General features: G+C 38.2%; 1 protein-coding gene across 8 annotated transcripts in view; it reads right to left on the bottom strand.

Moving 5' to 3' along the window:
* The window catches only part of cacna1g (calcium channel, voltage-dependent, T type, alpha 1G subunit), a 192,430-nt gene that overhangs the window by 70,482 nt on the left and 97,026 nt on the right, over positions 1-24,922 (bottom strand). For all 8 annotated transcript variants that reach the window (XM_049464284.1, XM_049464285.1, XM_049464279.1 and 5 more), the window contains 6 exons: positions 24,508-24,689; positions 23,095-23,565; positions 21,459-21,559; positions 17,022-17,145; positions 4,774-4,842; positions 3,271-3,455 (listed from right to left, as the gene is read on the bottom strand). In XM_049464284.1, coding sequence (XP_049320241.1) covers positions 3,271-3,455; positions 4,774-4,842; positions 17,022-17,145; positions 21,459-21,559; positions 23,095-23,565; positions 24,508-24,689 — 1,132 coding nt within the window. The remainder of the gene's footprint in view (positions 1-3,270; positions 3,456-4,773; positions 4,843-17,021; positions 17,146-21,458; positions 21,560-23,094; positions 23,566-24,507; positions 24,690-24,922) is intronic.

Genomic DNA, 24,922 nt, shown 5'->3' with positions numbered 1-24,922 from the left:
TCAGATGCTTTATAAAAAAAAAAAATAAATAAATAAAAATAAGTTTTTAAAAAACTACATTTTTTACGTTTTTCGTTTTGCAATTCTGTCAATGTTTCTCCACACTGTGAATTTCAGGGCCCTACCACAGCAAAAGATTCACCTTCTAAAGCTGAGACCTTCATCAAAAATACATCTATCCACCCTGTTAATGCATGTGGGCTGTTTTTTCTTTTTGGAGCTCCTACAAACTTCTAGTCCAACTTGCCCAACTCTCTACCAGCTGCAGAGTGTCAGTATCACAGAATGATAAGCACATGTCAGTATATATTTATTATATACTATTATATTTATCTTTCTTTCAACATGAGCAATGAGTGAATAAGATAAAGTTACTTTATGCCCCCAAGGTTTTGCTCAGATTTACAACTCTGATCATAAGATAATTTAAAGCTGTTGGTGCTTAGAGAATCCAGAATAAGAAGACTCAGACCACTGGAGAACAATGATAAATGAGTAATTAGGAGATCGATCAACTAAATGATTTTTGCAGCCAAATTCTGCAGTAAAGAAGAATATTTGATTTTTGAGCTGCTCCTGAATACAAGATAAATATTTCAGCTATTTCAGAGCTAGGGAGGCATCAGGAGATTTATTTTATTTATTTATTTATTTTAACAAGAGCAGTGGCATGAGGCTTGCACACATATATATCCACGTGCACACACTGCAAGATACAGCATCACCTACTTTCCTAGACAGGAGATCAAAGTGTTTATCTCCTTTTCCCAGTAAACAAACACAGGATTGGCAAAATTTCCTTGCCCTTCTTTAGCAAATGCTTTCAAGTGCTTTCATGTTTACTCATTAATGACTATGTGCTATAGAATATTGGACGTTCTGCACATGCAGCATTTCACTGGCCTGAATTAATTGTTTATGACTAAAGATTTAAATTACATGTGAAATTCATGAAAGTAATAATGTATAAATATGTAAATATTAGCATGTGCCAAGTCCCAATAACGTTTTTTTTGTTTCATTTAGAACTACTAGCACTGCTTGTTATGCATCTGTTAATGCACAAATCATCACAAATCATCTCTCCAGCAGTCTTCTATTAGTGATCAGTTTCTACCGACAGGACATTTTTGGTTGGTGGACTTTTATTAATGCACTGGTGAAAGAGTCACAGTCACTCTGCACTGACCTGTGAGATACGTGTGGCCTCCTGTCCCTACACAGCTTTGGAAATGGAATCTCTTAAAGGTGTTCAACCTCATTCATAAGATAAGACCTCACAACTTACACAGGTGTGCGCATTCCTAAGCTGTCCTCTGAGGTAACACTTCATTATTAGTTTTTATACTGCTATTCCTGACTTTTTTGGCACGTCAGTGTATTTTGCAATGTAATGCCACAGAAATGTATTGATGTGGTAGATTACTGATAGTGGTGCACCAAATATATAACAGAAACTTTGTTAAATCAGCATATAGAGAGGAGGTAGAGATAGTTGTTCAAGATTTCAAGAGGGCCTGTGGTGACCCTATTTTACTGTACATCAATGGTTTAGAGATAAAGAAAGCCAAAAAAGCTAAGTACCTCACCTGGACCCATAACATCAGATATCTAGTCCATAAACCAGTTCTTACAGAGGTTTAAAAAAAAAAAAAAAAAAAAAAAAAAAAAAAAAAAAAAACTCAATCCTTCCATCTAAACTCACTGCCCTCTACAGGGGGAGACAAAAAATTCTCATAGATGGATGTGATCTAAAAAAACATCTATAAGTAATACATCCTCACCATCCTACACAGGGAGACAATAAAAATAATATAGCCCGCCTCATAGACTCATGTTCCCACTTACACACACTTATAAACGCTCACAATAGCATAAGCCACTTCCTTAGGCTATTTTGTAGACTTAACGCAGAAGTAAACATAACACAAAAAAATAAGAAAATTGGTGTCATCAAATATTTCTGTTATAACAATGCTATCAAATGCTTCCACATTTGTAAAGAACATGCATTTGTCAGATAAGCAGTGGAGCTTAGTATGTACGTTGCCCCCATAAAAAAAATGCCAAATCTTATCAGCCATTGCCAAACAGCTTATTTTGCTGTAGCTATTGACACAAGTTTTGAGCTTCTGGTACCCCCAGGTGAGCATGTGCTCTGCTACAGTGGTCAGGAGGTGTCTGCTCCAAGAATCAGCATGCCACATTGGATCTGGATAGAGCCTGTTCATAGGGCAATTATTTGGGCATTATTTGGAGTGATCCCCAGTATCATCTCTGAATTGAAGTCCACGAAACAAGTCAATGACAGAATTAGCTAATTGACATTTGCAGAGAGAATTTGGTCATTTTTTTAAGGGCGCAACCCACATACTCATCTCACAAATGCATGTTCCTTCCACATGTGGCTCCATTTAAAATGAAAAATAACATGCTTTCCAACTGTATAAGATTTATTGCAAAAAAAGCACTGTTGCAGCAAATAAATATTAATCTACACACACCAATTTATGTACTAACTGTGCTAATTCAGTCTTTAAACACAAGGACCAAGGACATACGGGCAAGGTAGCTGAGATGATAACTGCTTTTCCAGCTGGATTACTCTCTGATAGTTGAGGACAGGTTGAGGGCACCATGCAGATAGAAAGTTTAGGATACGTTATGCTGTTAGATATATAATATATGCATTACACAGAATACACTCAGAATCCCTCAGAATACCAGAAGGCAGTTACAGACACATCAAAGAGTGGGAAAAAAAATCATTGTTTAGAACAAATTAATTGGGCCTTTACTTATATTATTTTGTTTGCAGAAATTTCAGTGCATCCCTAATTCTCCTAAATCTGACCAGCTGTATCTTGTATATTGTAATTAGACTGACATTTGTTGTTTATATAGAGAGCACAAGCTTTCTATAAGCTGTAAATCTGTAAATCTGCAACTCTGATAAACCCAGCTTGCCGTGTAAGTCTCACATATGGGTGGAATTTTAAAAACAGACCTAAGCGATATCACAGTAATCCAATAGGGATAGAAAGAGAGAAGGTAGGTTTTACAGGTGGATTATGGGAGAGGGGGTGGGTTTTCCTTCAAATAAAACCCTGAATATAAAATCCTGGCTAGTCGACCTCAGTTACTGTAGGAAGGCTCTGTCTGCCTGCCTATCTGTCTGTCCCTCTCTACCTTTGTGTAAAGACAGAAGGAATGAAGCTTGTGGTGAATTGTTAAAGTGTACAGAAAAGATGAATTTGTAGGTCACTGTACCGGAGGGGCCGCAGGGTCCTCAGGAGCCTCAGCACTCGCAGCATGCCAAGAATTTTAGTGCCACTGTTGGAGATCAGAGACACCAGGATGTCGATAACGGAGATCATCACCAGCATGCCGTCCAGAATGTTCCAGCTGCTCTTCAGGTAGCACTTTTCCCCAAAACACCAACCAAGGGCCACCACCTTCATCACACACACACACACACACACACACACACAAATACTTGCTCATTAGTAACACAATAATACATTATATAGAGCAGAAAATAAACACAAGTATATCTAGTACATAAGTACATCTTAGAACAGATTTTTTTTTCTAATTTGGAATGAGCACTAACCCTCTATTTTAAACACCTATGGGCAGGGGGTCCCTATTAGGACTATATGTCCCTCCAAACTGAGATTTTTCAATAGCAAACTCCAATCAAATGGAGGGTTATGGGAAATCGCTTGGTTAAAAATATGATAACCCCAGCATTATCTCAGTTTAATGTAGTTTTATTTGTGTTATGGCCCTTTTCTTTATAACAAACATTTAAAAAAAAATTGCAAGTAGTACATCCCGGCAGCTAGCTAGCTAAAATTACAGGTCCACCTTAAACGGTGCAGCAGGTACATTCGATCACATGAGGCAGCTGAATGCACTTCTGCAAGAGGAGCTTGAAAAGAGACAAAAATAACAAATCAGAATCAAATCAGGATCATCTCCTCAGGTGCTTGGGTAGAACGCCAGGCTCCTAATGATGTGGGGTGTGAACATATCAAACAGCACTATGATCAAACCCTTATCTGAACAAAGGCACGTCACGCACCTAAAAAAAGGCAGAAGTTTCGGCACCCTCTCATCTCTGGCCTCCCCAGAAACTTTCTGTCAGGCTGCGTTAATTAACCTCCAGCGCGTATGATTATTCTCTCGCATGATTTTCATTTTAAAATCTCCTGAGTGGGTGTGACCTGGCATATAGCAGGGCCTCAGAATAGAAACCCTAGACCTGGGTGAGTGACACCTGTGAACTTTCCCGTCTTCTCCTGAGAGGTCTCCGCATGCTCCTCCATTTCAATGCTGGTCATTTGAATATCTGGCAGACGATCCTTTTTTCGTAGTACTAACAGGTGTGACGTCTAGAATTGAATGGACGCCTGATGGATTTGTCTTTACGGAAATTTCACGCCTACAGACTCTGGAATGGGTCTCGACTTAAGTCAAGAGCCAGCATAGCAAGCTAGGGTCAAAGCACAGGTGTTGCATTGCTTTGAACTTTGATATAAAGGCTGAACTATATTGGAAAAAACTGATAATTCGATATTTTGTTGGTTGTGACATAGTCGATAATCAGTGAGCCCTCTGTGTATCAAAAAAGGAAGCATTTAAAGAAGAATAGGATACAAATGTATTGTGGAAATTAAGTTGAACCACTTCTATTTAATGTGCTGAACCCGGGCGGAGTTCGTTTACCCCCTGTCAAACAGAGCGCCAAATGCCAACGCCGTCACCTACCTTTATTGTCATTTCAGTCACGAAGATGGCAGTGAAGATGTAGTTGGACAGCGTCAGGAAGATGCGCTCCTGTGGAGAGAGTCAGACAAGGAGGGAAAGTGACGGCTGAGTCAGTGCAGGATCAGAGACAACGCAGTCTTTAGTGTGTGTGTGTGTGTGTGTGTGTGTGTGTGTGTGTACGTCGCATAGCACATTAGAGGTGCCTCCTGTGAAGTCATCTATGGAACTGTGACTCTGCCCACGCATAGAGTACTCCACAAACATTAACATCTCACCGATACACAAACACACACACAAACACACACACAGTCACTGCGTGAGACACGTTTCATCAGTCTCAGTGGGTAATGCTAGATACCTCAGTGGGTAATGACTGAAGGATCCCCACTCCTAAGTGAGATAATAGTTGGTTCTCATTTCCAGTTTGCTAAACAGAGCATGTCATGAATCAGACAGGAGAAAAAAAAATCTGAACTTGTTTCTTGATGAGAGAAACAGGTTGGTGGAAAAATCAGGTTGACGCAATTTTCCCTTACTGGAGATGCAATCGATAAGCCAAAGCTAAAATATGACACTTGCTATTTTAGTTTTACCAGGATTTGCCAGACTCTGAATCCAATCAACATCATAAATAAAACTCTCAAAACACATGGAGAAAAAGGGTCATTACAAGCATTAAATACCGTAATAACTGTATTTATGTTTAAATTATTGTGATTACTGGTTTCTATCACCACAAATATAATAATAATAGCAGACAATAGGAGCATCATTTGAGGATCTTTGTATGTCACTTTTATCATGCACAGAACCATCATTATACAAAGTAGTTCAGGTTTCTCGTTCATGACAATCCTAAGTGGTGGACAATCTGTGATAAATCTATTCTGTTTCATTCAGTCCAATGATGAACCCCTTTCTAAGTCTGTCAGCTGGGCAAAATATTCAGTCAGTGATCTCTCACCAAGAGGTACACTACCCAAATGTAGTATCTAATAACCTTTTCATAAGGCAGAGAAGGAAGCAGTTTAATGCTTTCATACCTATAATCATTTCTGAATCAGCTTGAGACATAACTGCATGCCGGAAAAGAAAAGAAAAAACACCAAAGAAAGAATAAAACCCAAAAAAGAACAAAATCCAAAGTAAAAACAGCTAATGGAGGTAAGATTCTTGCAAACAGCATTTAAAATGACACTGGCAACACAGAGTCTGCTGGCTCCTCCCTGCAATTGTCAAATCTCTCTCTCTGTTCCTCTGTTTGTGTCCTTCTGCCACACAGCCGTCCCACGCACCAGGTGCTGTCGTTTCCACCTCTCTGGCCTAAACTGGGATTGTGTGCTCCTCTTTCAGTCCCTGACAGTCTCTCTCTCTCACCACTGTTAACAAAGCTCCATTACCAGAGCTGCAGTCCCATTACCAGAGCTGCAGTCCCATTACCAGAGCTGCAGTCCCATTACCAGAGCTGCAGCCCCCTCAGTTCTAATGAGCTCTCTGTACGGGTGGGTCTGTGTAGAAGCTGATAAAAAAGGGGGGGAATGGGAGGATTGGGGGGGTTATAGGTGTGATGTATGAAACTTACACAGCTGTGCAAGGCCTTCCCAAGGTTTCCGCTATTACCAGTTCTGTTTTGTATTGGATAATGGTGTGGTAGTGCAGCTGGGAGGCGAGCTTGACGTCCACGCTCCGCTAGCTAGCTGATAGCCAGATGCTGGAATTCCTCAAAGCTTCAGTTAGCATCAACACTAAGCCACAGGCTTACAGTAATGGCTCTCCTCTCCAGAGACGGAGGGTCTCAGATGAACGTGCCTTCTGTCCGGCCTATGTTAAAGGTTTCTATGTAAATATGAAGCTGATGGTGGAGAAGCTGACTGTGCCAGCAGCATGTGTGCTTACAAAGCCCTTTATCACCGCTGTCACAAACTTGGCACAGGACCTGGGGGCCATAGCGAAGGATAGCACATGTAAAGAGATGGGATGAGCAAAGAGCTTTGGTACTTTAAACAAGGATCAGGGAATGAAAACAAGCATTTCGTCCGGAATGTGGAGAACACGTTCCCTCCTGCTTATTTATTCTGCTGCTCCTTTGTTATGGGCCACGAGACCTCAGGACTGTGTTTCCCATGACCCCCTACTTCGTAACTGTGGTCCGTCAGAGCATAAATACGTACACTGCAGTCATGAGAGAGTTTGGTGGTGACATCACAGCTATTTTTTTTTTTGAAAACCTATGTTTTTATTCTCTGTTGACGTGTGCATGGCTATATATAGACTAGTCAAGCATTATTTCTAAAAACATTTTCTACTTTTTCAGCTCCACTGAGAATATAGGAGCCCTACGTAGTTCTAGAATTAGAAACTTTAGTCTTTGTGTTAGTGTTTGTGTGTTGTTCTAATAAGAGTTGATCAGGCACAGTAGTGTGCTTTTTTTTAGTTTCTAAACACTGTGTCCACTCTATTAAACACTCCTACCTAGCTTCTCCACCATGTAGATGTAAAGTCTGGGACAGCAGCTCATGTTGTGCTGTTGTTGTGCTGGTCATCCTTTAGACCTAAACAGTCGTCACAGGATGCTGTTGGTGAACTGTTCTCAACCCAGCAGTGACACTAAGGTGTTTACTCCAACAGCACTGCTGTGTCTGATTCATTCGTACCATCACAACACCACCTTGTCAGTCTCACTGCAAATGACCCATCCTCCAAATAATACCTGATCTGTGGTGGTCCTGAGCATTGGGTGAAAGGAAGATAATAAAGTAGGCAGGGAAACAGTCACTGCACTACAGTCTGTAATAATACTAAACGACTAGAATGTGCTCTCCTATATGATCAGATGAGCAGAAAAATAAATAATGGGTGCAAAAACATAAAGGTGGTCATAATGTTATGCTTGATCAATGTGTGTTTGTTCAGTCTATGAATGAGGAAGAGCATGCCAGAGTTTCACTGCAGGATCTGTAAACAAAGAATGTCACTTGCTCTGCTCTCACTCTGTAAATGCTTTTAAACATCCAAACCCTGTGCCTCACACACACACACACACACACACACACACACACACACACACACATACACACACACACACACACACACACACACACACACAAAGACATACACACACACACAGCAAGAGGTGCTTATCAAATGTTGCAACAACTCCCCTCTGCCTCCTCCTCATTCATTTCTCATTAGTTTAGGTCCTAAAAAAATCTCACTCGAAAAGCTGAAAAACACCTAGCCATGACGAGGGGCTCAGGTGGGGAGTCTGATGGAATTTGTTAATATCCAAAATAATATTAAAAATAGTCAAATTAAATATCCAAACCACATGGTACATGTACCTACAAAGAGGCTATGTCACACAGGTGTGACTGACATATGAATAGAGATCACATTAAAGTTGAAAAAAGTCCTAAAATTCAAGTAGAGAGAGAGAGAAAGAGAGAGGAAGAGAGAGAGAGATAGTGAGAGAGGGAGAGAGAGAGAGAGATGGGGAGGGGGAGAGAGAGAGAGAGAGATAGGAAAAGAAAGAGAGAGAGAGAGAGATCTTCTTGCTGTCAAGGATTTTACTTTCATCCATTGACATCATGTCAGGCTTACAGCATTTGTTGCAGCTTACTATACACTAATGGAAACTACTGCAGTAATGAAAAATGCATTACAGCTGAGTAAGGGAAGAACATACTGTACCAACACTGCACTGTAAGATCTAACACCACTTATTCTGAATGATTCTATCTCTATTATTATTACGTACTACGTAGTATTTAGTATTAAAATAATCATTCAATTGTTTTGGAACACTAATTAGTTACTGTGTCCCCTTTATCATGTCACATGGGGAGCTAACCAACTTTCTACTGGTTTGTGTCTGGTACCTTCTGCATTGACTGTGGTTGTGAGTCGCTTGTCTGCTTACACAGACATTTCTAACCAGATACTGCCGGTCATGATAATTACCCACTGTACTGTCTACTACATATTCCCGGTATAAACATTAAATTGTGGATCAAGGTTCACACAACCAGACGTAGCTACAATACTATCAAAATATGGGTTATTATTAAACTAAAAAATATCAAGAATAATATTAATTTTGTTTACAAACTACGTAAACACTACACACATTAAGCTAGTCACACATTAAGTCAGTCATACAGTAAATGTTCAACTCTGTCTCATTAAAACATGGTTGGCAAGCACCGCTAATCGGAGGACTTCACGACTTCGAGTCCTGTGATGGTGTTGGCTCTAAAGCTCACTTGCTAAATCAGGCTCTAATTCAATTAACTGACACAGTTACACAGAACTCGGTACAGCTGTTTATAACTAACTAACCGGAGTCTAAGCTAGGTAGCTAACAGCAGGCTAGTCGCTAACAGTACATTACAGACCGATAACTATAACAAACCGGCTAACCGCTAATACCACAGACCAATAAGGTTAGCTTACAAGCTAACCGCTAACACCACAGATCAATAAGGTTAGCTAAAAGGGTTACCGCTAACAGCACAGATTGATAACGTTAGCTAACATGCTAACAGTACAGACCGATAACGTTGACTAACAGGCTAACCACTAACAGCACTCGTCTATAGCGTTAGCTAACAGGCTAACATGCTAACAGTACAGACCGATAACGTTAGCTAGCAGGCTAACCGCTAATAGCGCAGGTGTTCAGGCTAAATGAGGTCCAAGTCCCACACGTTCAGAAGATAAAGCTCCAACCTGTGCTCACAGTGGAGTGAAGGATCTTCTTCTTCCCCTTTTCTTCTTTTTCTGATTCATTTCGTTTTGCACCCAACATATATAGAGTATTATGTGGAGTGAAAGATCTCCGGAGTTCTGAGGTTCATCCTGCGGCATCCTTTACCTGAATGTACAACTAAGGTGCGCTGTGTTTTTTTTGCCCACCCGTTTTCAGAGACATGTTCAATTCAATGAGCGCCCCCTTCCTGTGGCCGGAATAAATGCACATGAATGAGCTATTTTGCCCTGTATTCACCACAGAGCTGAAACCTGGCACTACATATTCTTGACGTAGCGTCCTCGTTTAAAAATATCGTTCAAATGTTTTAATACGGCAGAATACGATATTACCGTCATACCGCCCAACCCTAGTTGGAATGGTGCTGACATCTCAGAAACCAAAGAACAAAATGTGCCACAAACACCAAACAATACGAAAGCAGTGCAATGTACAACCATAATACAGAAATGATGGTGTATTCCTTCATATAACACTTTCAAATACTATATACTTAAAGCCAATTTATACTTCCGCATCAGTCCTATGCCGTAGCCCACACATAGCCATAGAACCTAAGCTGTAGCCTATGCCATACAAGTCACCATTCTCCTCTTAATATCTATACAGTGGTGCGGATGCAGCAAGTGGAAACTTTTGTGGGCAGAATTACAGGCACCTTATAAACGTACCAAAAGGGACTGTAAACATGTCTTTGTTGTGCGGAATGCGCCCCCACGCGGACAGCAGCAGATGTGATTGGTCAGCTCAGCTGTGCCGCCCACACACTCCCGCCTTGACGGTTTCAACTGCAGAGTGATGCAAAGACGTGGACGCACGCACTCAAAAGTATAAACGCACTCCGCTCGATTGGACACTCACACATGCTATGTCGTAAAAAAACACATTGACTCGACACAGAAGTATAAACCAGCCTTTAGACAGTGAACCTCTACACAAAAAAACAGAACACAGACCCTGAAAGCTATGTGCTTTACTGAGGGTCAAACCGTTTTCTACAGGGGGAGGTGAACAATCCATACAGTGGCTCAGAGGCAAAAATGCACACAGCAAAAAACGGATTACATGGATTAGACCTGGAGAAAATAAACTGAAAACAAACCTTCCTGTCTCCTGCAAAACAATTACTATGTCAGAAAAGCCTTCGAGTCCTTTATCCAACAACCTTCAAAGCCCTCCAATACCACAGTTTTGTATGGGGCAAAACTACCACACAATAAAAGACAATTCTGTTCTATTTCCAGCATTTCCATTTGTCCTTACAATCCAAATCCCCTGCCTGTGTAGCTTTTAAAGCATACGTCTCTGCAGAAACTGAGGCTTCACTCCCTGACCTGCTCCTTACCTGGACTTTCTGTGAAGAAAGCAAAAAACAATAGAATGAAATGTAGAAAGAATGACGTTAAATTTACGGCTGTGACTGCCTCTTATCCAGCAGCAGACTCCAGGCACCTACTGCATGATATGGGGCCTGTACATTCTGGATGGGGTGTGGCTAAAACTCAAAATGGCGCAAAGGATAAAGTATGGGAATTTGTTTTTTAAACTTTGTTCCATCATTGACAACAATTAACTGTATTTTACTATCAAATACAGTGTATTTGTACATTTAGTTGCCTTGAGGTCTCCAGTGCTCTGATCTGCCAAACCCAACCCCATCACTCAACTAGCAAGACAACAGGGAGGCGTCCAGAAAGAGCAATGGATGCAAATGTATGCACTTCCATATAGCCTCCTCGTGAAGTGGGCTGAGCTGGAAAGTGGCCTTCAAATGACTTCATACCTCGACTAAAATATTATATGTTCTGATTACATAACAGTAAGACACAGGTCATAAAATTCAATCCAATAAACACCACAAAAGTCCACTGTGAGTCATTTTACAGTCTACTACTACATTCTAATCATTTACTACACCAAATCACACTGACTGAAACCGCAAAGGTTTATTTTCAAAATACTTCATTCTTATTTCATTTCATCAAGTTGTCTCTTAGAGGCAGGAACAACTTTATGGCTCATTTCATGTTGCCTATATTGCTCTGATTTATATATTCTCCCTGGCCATAAAACTGAGTCACCACTGTTCATTTCAAAGCCACTTCACAACATTACAGACATGTTTGAGGTCAAGGCATTTGTACTTAAATTTATTATTATTTTATTATTAATTGCCCGCCCCCTCTTTCCCGCTCAAATAAAATAGAACTAGGATTTTCCCAGAGACAAAGCCTATTTTACATTTACCCTTTGAAAGAAAAGCTAAGTATCTAAAATTTCTGTAGATCCTTCTGTAATCCTTATTTATATAACCGCTGTGTATCTAATCTGAAATAGTTTATTGATAGTTCATTTTTTGGCTGACAGAATTCTAAGGGTCGTCCTCTCTCACACACACAGACTATATTACTTGCTTTCAGCTACAATGCCTAGCTGTGTAGATACTATCCTTTAATTTTTATTTGTAATTAATATTTACATTTACTAATTTCCAGGAACTTAACCTCTTTCACAAAGAAAACTGAAGCTGCATTTATAATTTTATTTAAAATTTTCTCTATTAATAAAATGACAGCTTACTAATGTTGCATCTGTTTGGCAATAATGAGATGAGATGCAATTCTGTTATATCATGTCTCCATTGTTTGCACTCATAAAACACCAAACAAAGCATATTTCAGACTTTGATTTCCTTTTGTGTAATAAAGCTATGTATGAGTGTGAAAATGCTATAGCCAAAAGCAGGGAGTACTTGCTTTATTACAGCATTCAGTCATTTGGTGCAAGACATTTAACCAGGCTGTGTGATTTCATGGTATTTTTTGTGTTAAACAATGACATGCCAAATGTCATGAAACAAGAATTAGGCTATTTTTATTGGCTGGTAAAATCTTTATTATCTACGATTAAAGTCTACATAAAACGTTATTATTCAGATTAGGTCTTTATTAATCTGCATTTTGCAGATATCTGGTAGTTATCTGGTTGCTAATTAGTATTACATTAAGCAATCAATCAACAAGTTTTGTCATTAAACATGTTTTTATATATAGTATTATACCACATTATTTTTTTTTTCAAACATCAATAAATTATATGAAAACATTACTTGTCTGCTTTTATAAGAGAATCTGATAAAAATTAAACTAAAACTGAGCTGTATTAATGGGAATAAAGTTAAAATGCATAGTTCAGGCTACACACTGAAATGGCAATGGCTAATGTTAACTGTACATATAAGCCTTTTATTTTACAATAGATGGGCAATTTACCAATTATACTTCTTTATGGTACAGTTTGCCTTTATTTTTTGATTTCCAATTTAAGTGGAGGTTTGTTGCAACATCTGTACGGCTTTGTCACATCTCTGATCTCTGATTGGTATTTATAACTTTCTTTTAGACACCCCTTTCAAAAAAAGGAGAGAGAACACAGTCTATTCTTGTATTTGCTGAAAGTACCAAGATACTTCGCTGTGATTTCACAGAGGATGGATATTAACCTGATTTTGACTTTCTGACTTCCCACTCCTACTAATTTTTGCAGGGTTACTTCTGCTCGAGTCATTATTGTATTGAAGTAATGATACATTTATTTGAGTAGGCTACTCTATTCATTGCTGGTTACATTATTGCTCTCTTGACATTTAGAAATACAAGCAATTTCATTTATTCCCTGGACTGTTTAACCCACATAACTCCACTGACCACCAGTGCATTTATTTATACAATACATCACTTCACTGTAATGCCCCTTTTGTCTGGGAATGAATTTCAGGAGGTGTCTAGGAATAAATTGTGTTTTTTGCCTCTGAGCCTTTTCAGCAGAGTTCTCGACAGCTCAATAAGAAGAAGTGTGCATGATATTATAGTGTATTTTTTACTCTGTGTATTTGTGGTTTTAATCATTATGTAGCGAGGCACATTTAAATTACGCATTGTGTCTGCATGCCGCTCTGGAAATAACACCCTGGTTAAAAGCTGAGGTTTTCCTCTGCTATTATAAAAATTTAATGAAAAGAACATCAAAATATCAAAACCACCATTTCTGAGGTTCCCTGGCTTACTGTCAGTTGCAGGCAAAAGCAAAGCCTTCTCCTGGCAAAGCTAATGACATTTTCATCAGGGGGGAAAAATGGGCTCCTTAAATAACTGTATTTATGGATTAAATAACAAAAATCTTAACAATTCCATAAATATGGGAAAGACCTAATGAACAATTTCTCATTATACACATTTTCAAATAATCTCTTAACCTATAGAAGACCAGATGCAACATGGTCAGTCAAATGACCCATATATCTCAGAGTAAGTATGATTAAAACTGTACAATAGACACCTTTTATTTGGTATACAGTAAATTCGCCAGTGTTAAATACACACTATTAATTTATATTAACAGTAAAAATGTTAGATTTGTAGCTGGTTGATGCTAGTTATGTTAATATTCGCAAGAGTAAGAGTTTTATCTATCACAGATAAATGGTTAAAAACTGTTTTTTTTGTTGTTTTTTTTTACATTAAAAGATCCTGAGGCAATTTCAGTATATCAATCAATTTGATAGGCTACAATGATTGTTGGGTTGTATTTGTTTAAATCTGTCTAATATCAAATATAATTTTCTGCATCATTTTGTGAAGATTTTAGTTTTCGTGGAGGTACAACCAACTGAATACAAGCCTGCTAAATGCTTCCCTATTTTACTGACTACCTGCAGGAAGACTAATCTATAGGCTCCCTTACAGACAAAATGCAATTTCACTATGCATATTATTCGCACATCAAAAATACATTTAAAACACATGTATACTTGTAAAGCTGTTCACAGCAATTTGGCAGAATTTCATTCTCCCAGTGGTCTAATTTAGTGATCTTCCACAGCGACATGCGCATTCTCCATCAATCACAGCTCTCCTTCTGCCGCTGGTATATGGTACCAGTCAGCCGTGACAGCTGACAACTACAACTTTTTAATTGAACTCACAGTGGATCCCCCTCACCTGTGGAGCTGCATCTCTAAGATCTCTTCAGAAACCGTTTAAACTTTGGGCTGTGTTTATGAGCTCTCCTGAAGTTTAATCTGTGAAAGAACTCAAAAGGTAGACACACTGTGGTGTTCTCCTTTAAAAGATCAGTAAAGCAGAGCTAAAAAACAGACCAAGTTCAAACCCTGAAACTGTTACATAAAAACCGAGACTCATTCAGCCTATTAGCTAAAGTCTTTCCAGGCTAAATAAAACAGCCCCTTTAGGAGAATACAGTGAATTTGATACTGGCAGAGCTTTCTGATTCTCAAGATGCACATCACTGCCAGACTATATTTGTCTAATTATTGTTGTAGCCACAGTTTTGCAGTGTCTACAGAACTGTAGCTTAATGTCAGTATACCAGAAAGCTAAAGCCAGAGAAGCTAACAGGTGCTACGCTAACAGCTAACTCTAGCTCACATAGGCATAATTTGGATAAGCCCAGCCTCAGTGGAGCACAGCTGAGGAGCTGAGGAAGTGTCCCTCGGGGAAATCACAATTGGGAGAATCGTGGAAAGCACTGCTTGGATTAGCAGAGACGATTAGCACATTGACAAAATAAGTTTGCAATAAATAATGTTATTCTGAGACTAAATAAAATGGTTGTAAACAGATTTGTAAATAGTATCATTAAACAGAATAGGTATGAGGTATCATGTTCTATAAAAAAGAAACTTATATTTTGTCCTACTTTGTCCATACCAAATAGATCCAACAAATCAAACACCCGATCTCTGTGAATCTATTATATTGAATATTATGAAATATTCACATGTCTTATTGACATATACACATATATCAGACAGCTGGTCAAAGTGTGTTTTTCCTCAATAGTGACATATATTTATGGTATCTTTCACAAGGCTGTAAAAAAAGTGTGTCTTCCACTTAAAGCAGCATTATTCATTCTACACACAATCACACAATCATAAAAATTCTGTCATCTACTCCTGACATCTTGACAGTGGGACGAATGAGACGACTTGCCATATTAAGCCCTTTTAGCTGACAATGTCCATGATTCTGCTGACCTTCTCCTTCATCTCCTCTATTCTGCTGCTCAGCGTGTCAAGCAAGAGTACGGGTAACTGTCACAAGCAGTAAACAAGCAGAACTGATAATGAGAAGCAACTCTTTTAAGCCAGGCTGATCTCTCCGTTGGGTCTGAGAAGAAGAGGCGAGAATAAGAAATGAAATCTTTTCACACTTGCGTCCGCACAATCCAGCGTAATCATTCTTTTAGCAAATGTGTCATGTAATCAACTTTAATTCTCAGCAGGCTGAGCCTCAGAAAATGCTACAACCATTAAATACAAAATTCAGTGCATCTTTTGTGAAGCGAAGGGTGCGTTCCAAAAACACCTCCTGGAGCAGTTCAGCTTTAATAATTACATTATTATGTAAGCAGGAAATTACAGTTAGCACAATCCTGAGAAATACACTGATTCAAATACACATTTAGAGAGTTAAATTATTCTTTTGTCCTGGTAATTCAACTCATCTTTCTATAACAAAAAGAAAAACACCACATGTTGCTTGATGTTTACTTTGTAATAGAGCTTCCGATTGGATAGCAATAAGTGATAATGAACCTTAAGAAAAGGACCATTAAAGAAAAAGAGAGTTTTACTTGTGTGTTGGGGTATTTACTTATACTCACCACCTTCCAAAAAAGGGGCTGTGTCTATAATTAAAGATGCTGTATTTAAAACATTTACCCAGAGTCCATTTAACTGTTCTCAATTTTTGTGGAGGTGACACCAACACCAGAACATCCTGGTGTTATCAAGCTATAATAAAGTCGTGTGTTAGCTGTTTGTGAGGCTCTTAGGTTAGCTCTTTTTCTGTGTTTACGCTGGCAGGTGAAAAGTCTGCAAGTTTTTTGAGCCAGTTAGCATGCTGGAAAATCTAGCAAGCTACATATTGAACTATCCATTACTTTCTTCCATGATATTTTTTTCTATATAAGAGGAACTACAGACAAAAACAGCAGCAGTACTCTTTCATGTTCAAAAACAGACGGATGAGAATAGGAATTAGAAAATTTGAATTAAAATTTGTTTATATAGTGCTTTTTACAACAACAAAGTTTGTCACAGATCGTCTTTTGAGAAAGCACAAAGGCAACAATGTACTAGAAACCAGAAGTTTCAAAAGCAAAATAATGAATTCTCTGCCCTCAGTGTCTAGTACTGGTCCAAAGAATCTGTTTGGCAAATTGGTTTAGAATGTTACTTTATAATTCTCGATTAAAAATGCTCAGTTATTAACTTGATGTGTCTCAGTCACCACATCACTTTCTTTTCTCACCAAATTATGGCTACTAATTATGTACTTCCATCTAATATGACTGGTTGTTGTTCACTCTGTTGTCTACTAGTGTGAACACCAGGCTTTTAATCTGCTCCATCAAATAAATATCCATATTTAAAAAAAAGAGTATGCACACTTACAGCACTTCTTGATTCAATCCTGGGTCTTTCCATAGCAATGGTGATGCAGTTGAGGAAGATAATAACGAGGACCACATGGTCGAACATTTTGTGCGTGATGATCTTATTGCAGGTCACACGAAACCTGCAAGACATAATTCCTTAAGTTAGTCAACAGTCAGACAGTGAAAAAAGGGTTAAAACAGAACTCACTGCAATGTAAAGATACATGAGCAATACATTTCTCAAAAGGTACAAATATTAAAGACACATAAAGACACGTGAGTTTAGCCACAAGAGCCTCAGTGGCGCTGACTTGATGATTCCTATGATGAATAAATAAAGTTCAGCGCACTTTAATGTCTTCCAGACTTGGCCTGATATTAAGGAATTCATGCACAGGAGGACACGATAACTCCAAAGCGTTGTCATGCCAACCTCCTTCTCTCAGCTCCCATCCCTCGCTCTGTGAGACTGCCTGTAATGGGGCCAAAAAAGAGGAGAACGTAGACCAAGGCAATCCCTCTTTCCTTGGGGAAAATATTAGGGATGCACCAAATTTTTGGCAGTCGAACATATTTGGATGAAAATGGCAAAAAAGCACTTTTGGTGTTCAGCTGAAAAGGTGAAAAGACTGAAGAACTTGTTTATTTTAGTCATATTTAAGTGCTTCCACTAACAGAAGGATGAAGGAATTGGTATTTTAGCTGAGGCTTTAGAAAGATGAAAGAGAGAAGACAAAAAGCATGCTTAAATTTTTTTGGAAGTTAAATTGGTTTAAATTAAATAAAACTTTATTTATATAGCGCTTTTTACAACAAACATTTTCACAAAGCAGCTTTACAGAGAAAAACAGGTCCATGCCTCTTATGAGCATCACCACAGAGATGCCAACTATTGTGGTGACACAGCGGCAAAGAAAAAGTTAATTCTTTAAATTCTTTAAAATCAGTAAGCTAACTTGCAATACAATTTTTTTTAATTGCAAAATGCAATGCACGAAAATAAAAACAAAACTGTATTTACGGTCTGTAGCATTTCTAAGACTTTTAGGGGATGGATTTAAGACATTTTAAGACAAATTAAGTCCCTGATTACCTGCATTTTCTTTTCTTTAGTTTTATCCTGAGGAATCTATGGTAAACATATCTATACATTATAGTTTTTTAGCATCATAGTTAAAGCAAAAAAAAAAAAAAAAATCATATTATGACATTAACTTCAGTTGAAAATCAGATGCACGCAGTGTTGCAGCGCTCCGGGTTTAGGAAGGGTAAGCTCCTGAATGCAGCACAGAGCGAGGCTTCATCATTTTTGGGTTCACTGAAGGAGGAGGAGGATGATCCGCGGCTGTTTGATGTTTAATTAGTAAAGCGCTGGCAGAGTGCACCATGCAAGATCCCGTATTCTACTATCTTCTTCCCCTTTAATAAGTGCATTCCCCTTCAAGACTAATGTGAACAGACACTTTATCCAGAGGCCTCGGTTGCAAAGGCAGGGCAGGGCAGTGGTCTGCACTTGCCTGGGTGGTAAGCTGAAAGCTCTGGGAGCGTCCTTTGGCCCAAAAGTGCGTGAGTGCACGCTTGCTCTGAAGAACATGGGAATAGACACGAAACCTACTAAACATTCAGTCCCAGAGAGTTCAGTTCTGAAACACCCACAGTGCCATTTTTTTGAATTCTTGAATATGTGCATAATTTAAATTACATTACATCTTAAACCAAACTTGTGCGACAAAAATATTAAAGAGAAGGACCCTGAGGAAACAAAAACACTGCAAATATATAAATATAATATATATTTATTCATATATATTTTTTATTAAAGATATTTAACATCCAATCTGCCTATGTGCAAAAGTGATTACCTTCTTCATTCCTTTCAATAGCTGGTTACACTGGTTCTTATTTATCCCCTTTTATCCCCAATTTGGAATGCCAATTACCTAATCCCTGCCCATATGAACTACCCCTATCACTAGTAAAACCCACAACACTAGGAGGGTAAAGACTAGCACATGCCTCCTCCAGTTCTCTCTCTCTCGGACTCCAGCTGCTGATGGTAAGCATGATCTGACCTTGACTTAGAGCCTGCATCATGTACAATTTTTGTCTGTCTCTTCCTAGCAAAACTGCCTCATCTCAATGACATTCGTAGGACTTCAAGTAAGAACTGCGAGTTTCAGGTCTTGCCACAAAATTAGGTTTAGGATTATTTTAAGGATTATCATTAAGAATTTTCTGATACAGCAAACAATTTATAGTTCCCTCAATGGTGGCAAGGTGTCCAGGTCCTGATGCAGAAAAGCATCCCCAAACATCACACTACCATCACCATGCTTCACAGTTGGTGTGATGAGACTCCATGTTGGTTAATTAAGCTCAAATTTAGATGTATCTGTCTACAGCACATTGCTCCAAATCTGGTGGACCATCTATGTAATTCTTATTAAACGACTTAGTTACTCTGCCATGTGTCATAGATACCATTTATACCTGATCACTTAATGTGATTAGTATATGGATTGATTCCTGATTAGACTTTAGCCACATGTATTTACGCTTAGTAGTCAAATGTTAGAACGTCTTTGGGTAGCCAAACTAAAATATGATTTCTGTGTGATTTCTATGTGATTTTTGGGACGGAATATGCAGATATCCTCATTGTGTGGCAATTATTACTGATGTTTCAGTTGTGTTGGGAGTGGTTTTGGTTATTGAATGTGTTTTTGAGAGAGGGGTGTGTTTACACTGTCTCAGACCACCCCCTGTAAGATTTCAATTAACCTTTATTTAAATAAAAAAAAACATTGAGGTTAACTAGTTCTTATAATGTGCATTTGTAGATTTGTATAATACAATGTAGATGTATATATGTTTTAGATGTGTGATTGTGTGTTAGATGTGTTTATATTTGGATTTTGTATGTGGTTTGGCCTTACACACCCAGTGTTTTTTTTCTTATGTTCAGTTATGAACACTGACCTTAGCCCTAAGCTGAGGTAAGAGGGGGCTGCAGTTGTCTAGATGCTATTTTTGTATTCTTTGTCACTTCCTGGATGATTTTAAGCCCCCCTTTCAGAGCAATATTTGGAGAGTGTCCACTTTTGGGAAGATTTAATACTCTTCCAAACTTTTTCCATTAGAACAGTATGTCTCTGATTGTAGTTTGGAGGAGCCCTGAAGCTTTAGAAATGGCTCTGTAACCTTTTCCAGACTAATAGGTGTCCCTAACCATTTTTTTCTGAGGTCTTCAGGGACCTGTCTTCTCTGTGATGTCTCTGTCCTAAATTGGACACAAATGGCTTAAGTCTGTTAAGGTTGTTAATGGAAGCAGCAGTCACTCTAGCCACTAGTCACTGATACTAATGAACTCTTTAATTTGGTTGCTTTGCTTTGGCAGGGTAAACGCATGTTCACACCTCAAAAGTGGCATATTTACCAAACTGTTTTGTCCAATGTTGCTGATCTATAAAATTAACGAACTAATCAGACAATTTGCTGTGATTAATCATAATTATGCTATTTTTTTCTTCTTTTGTTTATGTGTGTGTGAGAGAGAGAGAGAGTGAGAGAGAGATGTAAGACGGCAAGAGTTAATCCATATTTTAGCATAAATAAAAATAAATCTACCGTCTGGATTAACCGTAAGCAAAACAATCTGTAACATTGTGAGAAGTGAGATTTCTTAAAAAAAAGAATTCACAAAGTCTTAAAATGAATGAAGTAAGATATAAATTAGGCACAAATCTCAGATTTTTTGCCTTTAATTGGACTCTGAATAGCTTTTTGTGCATAATTTAAGCTCAAATTAATTAAAACATGGTAAAAATTTAAGTAAGAATGAAGATTATTATTTCTAAAATAAGCAAATTAATCAAATATAAAGTAAATATAAAATAAAGTCTTTTCAGAAAATGAAATAAGTTTAAAATGAGAAAATTTCACTTGCTAAGATTTACTTTTAGTTTGCATTGTATAGTATATATACTACCACTATTCACTAAAAAAATAGAATAAATAAAAATTGCACACACATAGGCAGAGAGCAAACACTTCTTCACATAGTGTAGCTCTAAATCCTCAGCAAGAAGAAGAGGGAAAAATGTTTGCTTGCAAAACGCTTTATAATTCAGTGCTATTTGATGATTCATTTTGGTGTCAGGAAATGAAACAGAAAAATATGCTTTTACCTTAACTGACAGTAATTATCCAGCATTGTTCTGAAAGAATGGACTACATAAGAGTTTGGATTTAACGAAGTATTAAAGGTGCTTCCGAAAGCCTTGATCACGCTGTGTTACCCTGAGGTGGGAACTGAACTCTGAAGTTTAAGAAGTTGGATCTCAAAGTTTTAAAGTTCAAAAGTTTAAAAGTTTCAGCCTGGTACTAGTTGAAAGTTTGAGAGTTCTGATACAGTCTAACAGCAGAACTTAGCATGCAATGCTGACGGCCTTACTTGGACTCTGGAGGGAACAGGTACAAGGACCAGGTGCCCCTCTGCCGACACCATTCAGGCTGCTTCCTCTCGAACCAGCGGTACAGACGCGCTCGCCGACTCTGCAGAAAAACAAAAACTATAAGTATTGATACTGTTACCAGTCAAAAGTTTGTACACACTCCTTCTCATTTAATGTTTTTTTTTTAATTTATTTGTATTATTTTCTGCATTGTGGATTTATATTGAAGACAAACCTTGAAGGAATGCATATGCAATTACCAAGTAAACCAAAAAGAGTGTTATACAAGCTGAAATATGTTTTACATTTTAGATTCTTCACAGTAGTACCTTTTGCTTCGATGCCAGATTTGCTCATTGTTAGCATCATACTCTCAGTTGGCTTCATGAGGTAGAATCAGAAATGGTTCTCCAGCTGTATTAAAGGAGATCTAGAGGTGCTGATCTCTTGTTAACTGCTTTTCCTTCAATCTGAACTCCAACGCATCCCAAACCACCTAGGTTGGGTGTTTATGTCAGGTGTTTTGTGTTCACTTTATAATTGCATATGTGTTCCTTAATAGTTTTTAAGTCTTTAATATTAATATACAGTGAAGTAAATAAGACAAATAAAAAACAAATATTATTGAGAATGTGTGTCTAAACTTTTGATAGGTACTTTACATTAATTTGTCTAAACCTGCCAGAGTCATTCACATTTTGTAAAACCCTGTATAACTATATTCTGGCACTCTGATAACACTTTTTAAAAACTCTGGTAATATCACACTTAATGGCATTTTTTTACTGTATAATACAATAAAACCTTATTTTAATAAAGTTTTATATCATGGTTAATTATATAATTATATAATTATATAAGTAATGCAATTACATTAAATTATGTTATGTAATATTATAGATGGCAAAATATACTGACAAGGCAAAAGTCATTGGAAAGCAGGATGTAAACCAGTCATGCATATATCAGGGAACAGCTTGGGAATGCAAGTTATGAGGTGTTATCTTGTAAGTTTGAACACTAACCTCAATATGCACCCTGTGCTTTGCTATATTTACTGTACAATCACACAGCACCAACCAAACTTTCTCCAACTTTTCCTGACACATGTTTTTGAATTCACATATTATCCAATTGTCTATATGTAAATAGCAATGTATACATCTGTTTACTTAGGGTTTATATATTAATACATTCAACTATAATATGCAATAATTCATGTATAGTGTAAGTTATAGGTGAAATTTTATATTTTATTTATTTTTATTTATTGTGTTTTATTGTGGATTATTGGAGTTGGAGTGATCATTCTCTGTTCAGCAGTTATAATGTTACAGCAGGTATACTAGCAAAGTAGATTTAGTGTCTAATAAGGTACACAGTAAGTTTACTCAGTGTGTAGAAGCAATGCAACACACTATATTGCCATGACCACTGTAACTATTACTAAATATGATCCACCACCTAAACAATAGCTGGGCCATGGTGAGATTATCCATTGTAATCCCTTTCCAGTGACTGGGTGGATGGGGGCTGATAAATTGTGAATAAAAATAAATAAATGCATGTTATAATTTTTTTATACAGCATTGTTATATTAGCTCACTCCTGCAGATATTCTGTGATTATTCTCACCAGGTTTCCCTCTTCATCAGGGTTGTCGTCCTCGCTGTGGTGGTCGTCCAGTGAGAGCTGAGTGGTGGCTCCTGTGGGAGAGCTCTTGCCGTTGCTGAGCAGGTTGGGTGGGCGTGTGCTGTGGATGCTGGCTGAGCGGTGCAGGTAGGGGACCTGCAGAGTGTCCGGCGGCAGGTCGAAGGAGCTGCGGGTCTCCAGGGACTCCATGCGCCGGTGCCGAGGCCTCTGGCCAAAAGAGTCTGTCCTGGACAGAGAGGCATCGTCCCCCTCCGAGGCTCCTCCACCCACCCTGCCCCCGTCCTCGTCCGAGCTGGACTGTCCGTCTCCGGAGAGCAGGGAACGGCGTTCTCCAGACTGATGCTTCTGCCTCTTCAGGCTGGGAGCCCGGCCCAGACTGTTCCAGCTGGACCGCCGGCTGTTCCAGCTGCTGCCTGAGCTCCAGGGGGCATGGGGGGAACTCCGAGCACTCGACTGCAGGTAACAACAGGACAGTGCAGGTGAGGTGGGTTCACTTAATCATTATACTTACACAAGTGACTAATCGAGAGTGAATTGTGGAGGTTTTACACACAAATAAGAATAGAACATATATTTGTTTTTAACTTCACTGTTATGGTGATTTGTAAGTAGGCCTGTCACAATTATTATATACTGTAATAACTATTACATTTACACAACTGACATAATGTTAATATTTAAAGTGAAAGACTAACACACTTCTAATTACTAAGAATATTCAGATATTGGACCTATACTGTATTTTGTCCTAAATAACTAAAACATGAATAAACATATTGACTCATTCATGTAAATAGGCTATTCTTGCTAGAAAGAAAAAAAAATATGGGCAACAAAATTCCATATATTCATGGTGTGACAGGGAAAAGCAATAATGTTGCCATGTTAAATGTACCTGTATTAAACTATATTTAACACAAAACGTTAAGGAAAATAATATGTTGTCTCTATTTTTAAATTAAATATTATAAAAATAAAAAGAATACTTTGTGTAATGCTTTTCTTATAATAATTTTGACTACCAAGACAAATGACTGGAACAATATTTAAACACGTATAAACACACACAATATACCTACAATTTTAAATTGCCTTTTAATATACTGTTTGTATCAAACATATATGTTTAACTGTAACACAAATCTTTACATTTTGATCCTGAAAAGCTTACAGTGCACATTTTGTTAAAGATAATTCATTATTAATATTCACAAGAAAACATATAAATGTATTTGATACTGCTAATCTAATCTAGTCTAATCTAATTCTAATCAAACTAATTATTATTATTATTATTATTATTATTATTATTGTATGAACTATGCTAAATTACATCTGATAGCAGGAGACTAAAGTCTAATACAGTGTTTGTAGACAGTAGTCCTCTGTACTGACCGGAGACTTCTCTTGGCAGCTGGGATCCACAGACACGTTGCTGCCCCTTCGGGACTCCTGGCCCAGCGTGGGGTCTCCTCCTCCTGAGATCTTAGGGACAGGCATGGGTGTGGCAGCAGTGTGTGTGATGAGAGGTGGCGTGAGGCTGGCCTTCAGATCCACATGACCATTGATGGGCACGACTACAATCAGAGAGACAGGAGGAGGTAGTGTAGCCCCACTCAACATCAGCATTCCTCAGAAAACATGACAGATGAGTGCAAAATACATGAGCTACATTTCCTAGCATTAAAGTTTTACAGTGCCCTTAGCCCCTGGAAAAGCACACTGTAGGTGTTATCAACAGAACAGCAGCCGAATGGAGCTCAGACGTGTCTGAGCTTATTTGGAACTTTTTTTATTGCATTGCTTAAAG

The sequence above is a fragment of the Astyanax mexicanus genome, chromosome 15 (genome assembly GCF_023375975.1).
Source record: "Astyanax mexicanus isolate ESR-SI-001 chromosome 15, AstMex3_surface, whole genome shotgun sequence".
NCBI lineage: Eukaryota > Metazoa > Chordata > Actinopteri > Characiformes > Acestrorhamphidae > Astyanax > Astyanax mexicanus.
This window is presented reverse-complemented; position numbering and strand designations above follow the sequence as displayed.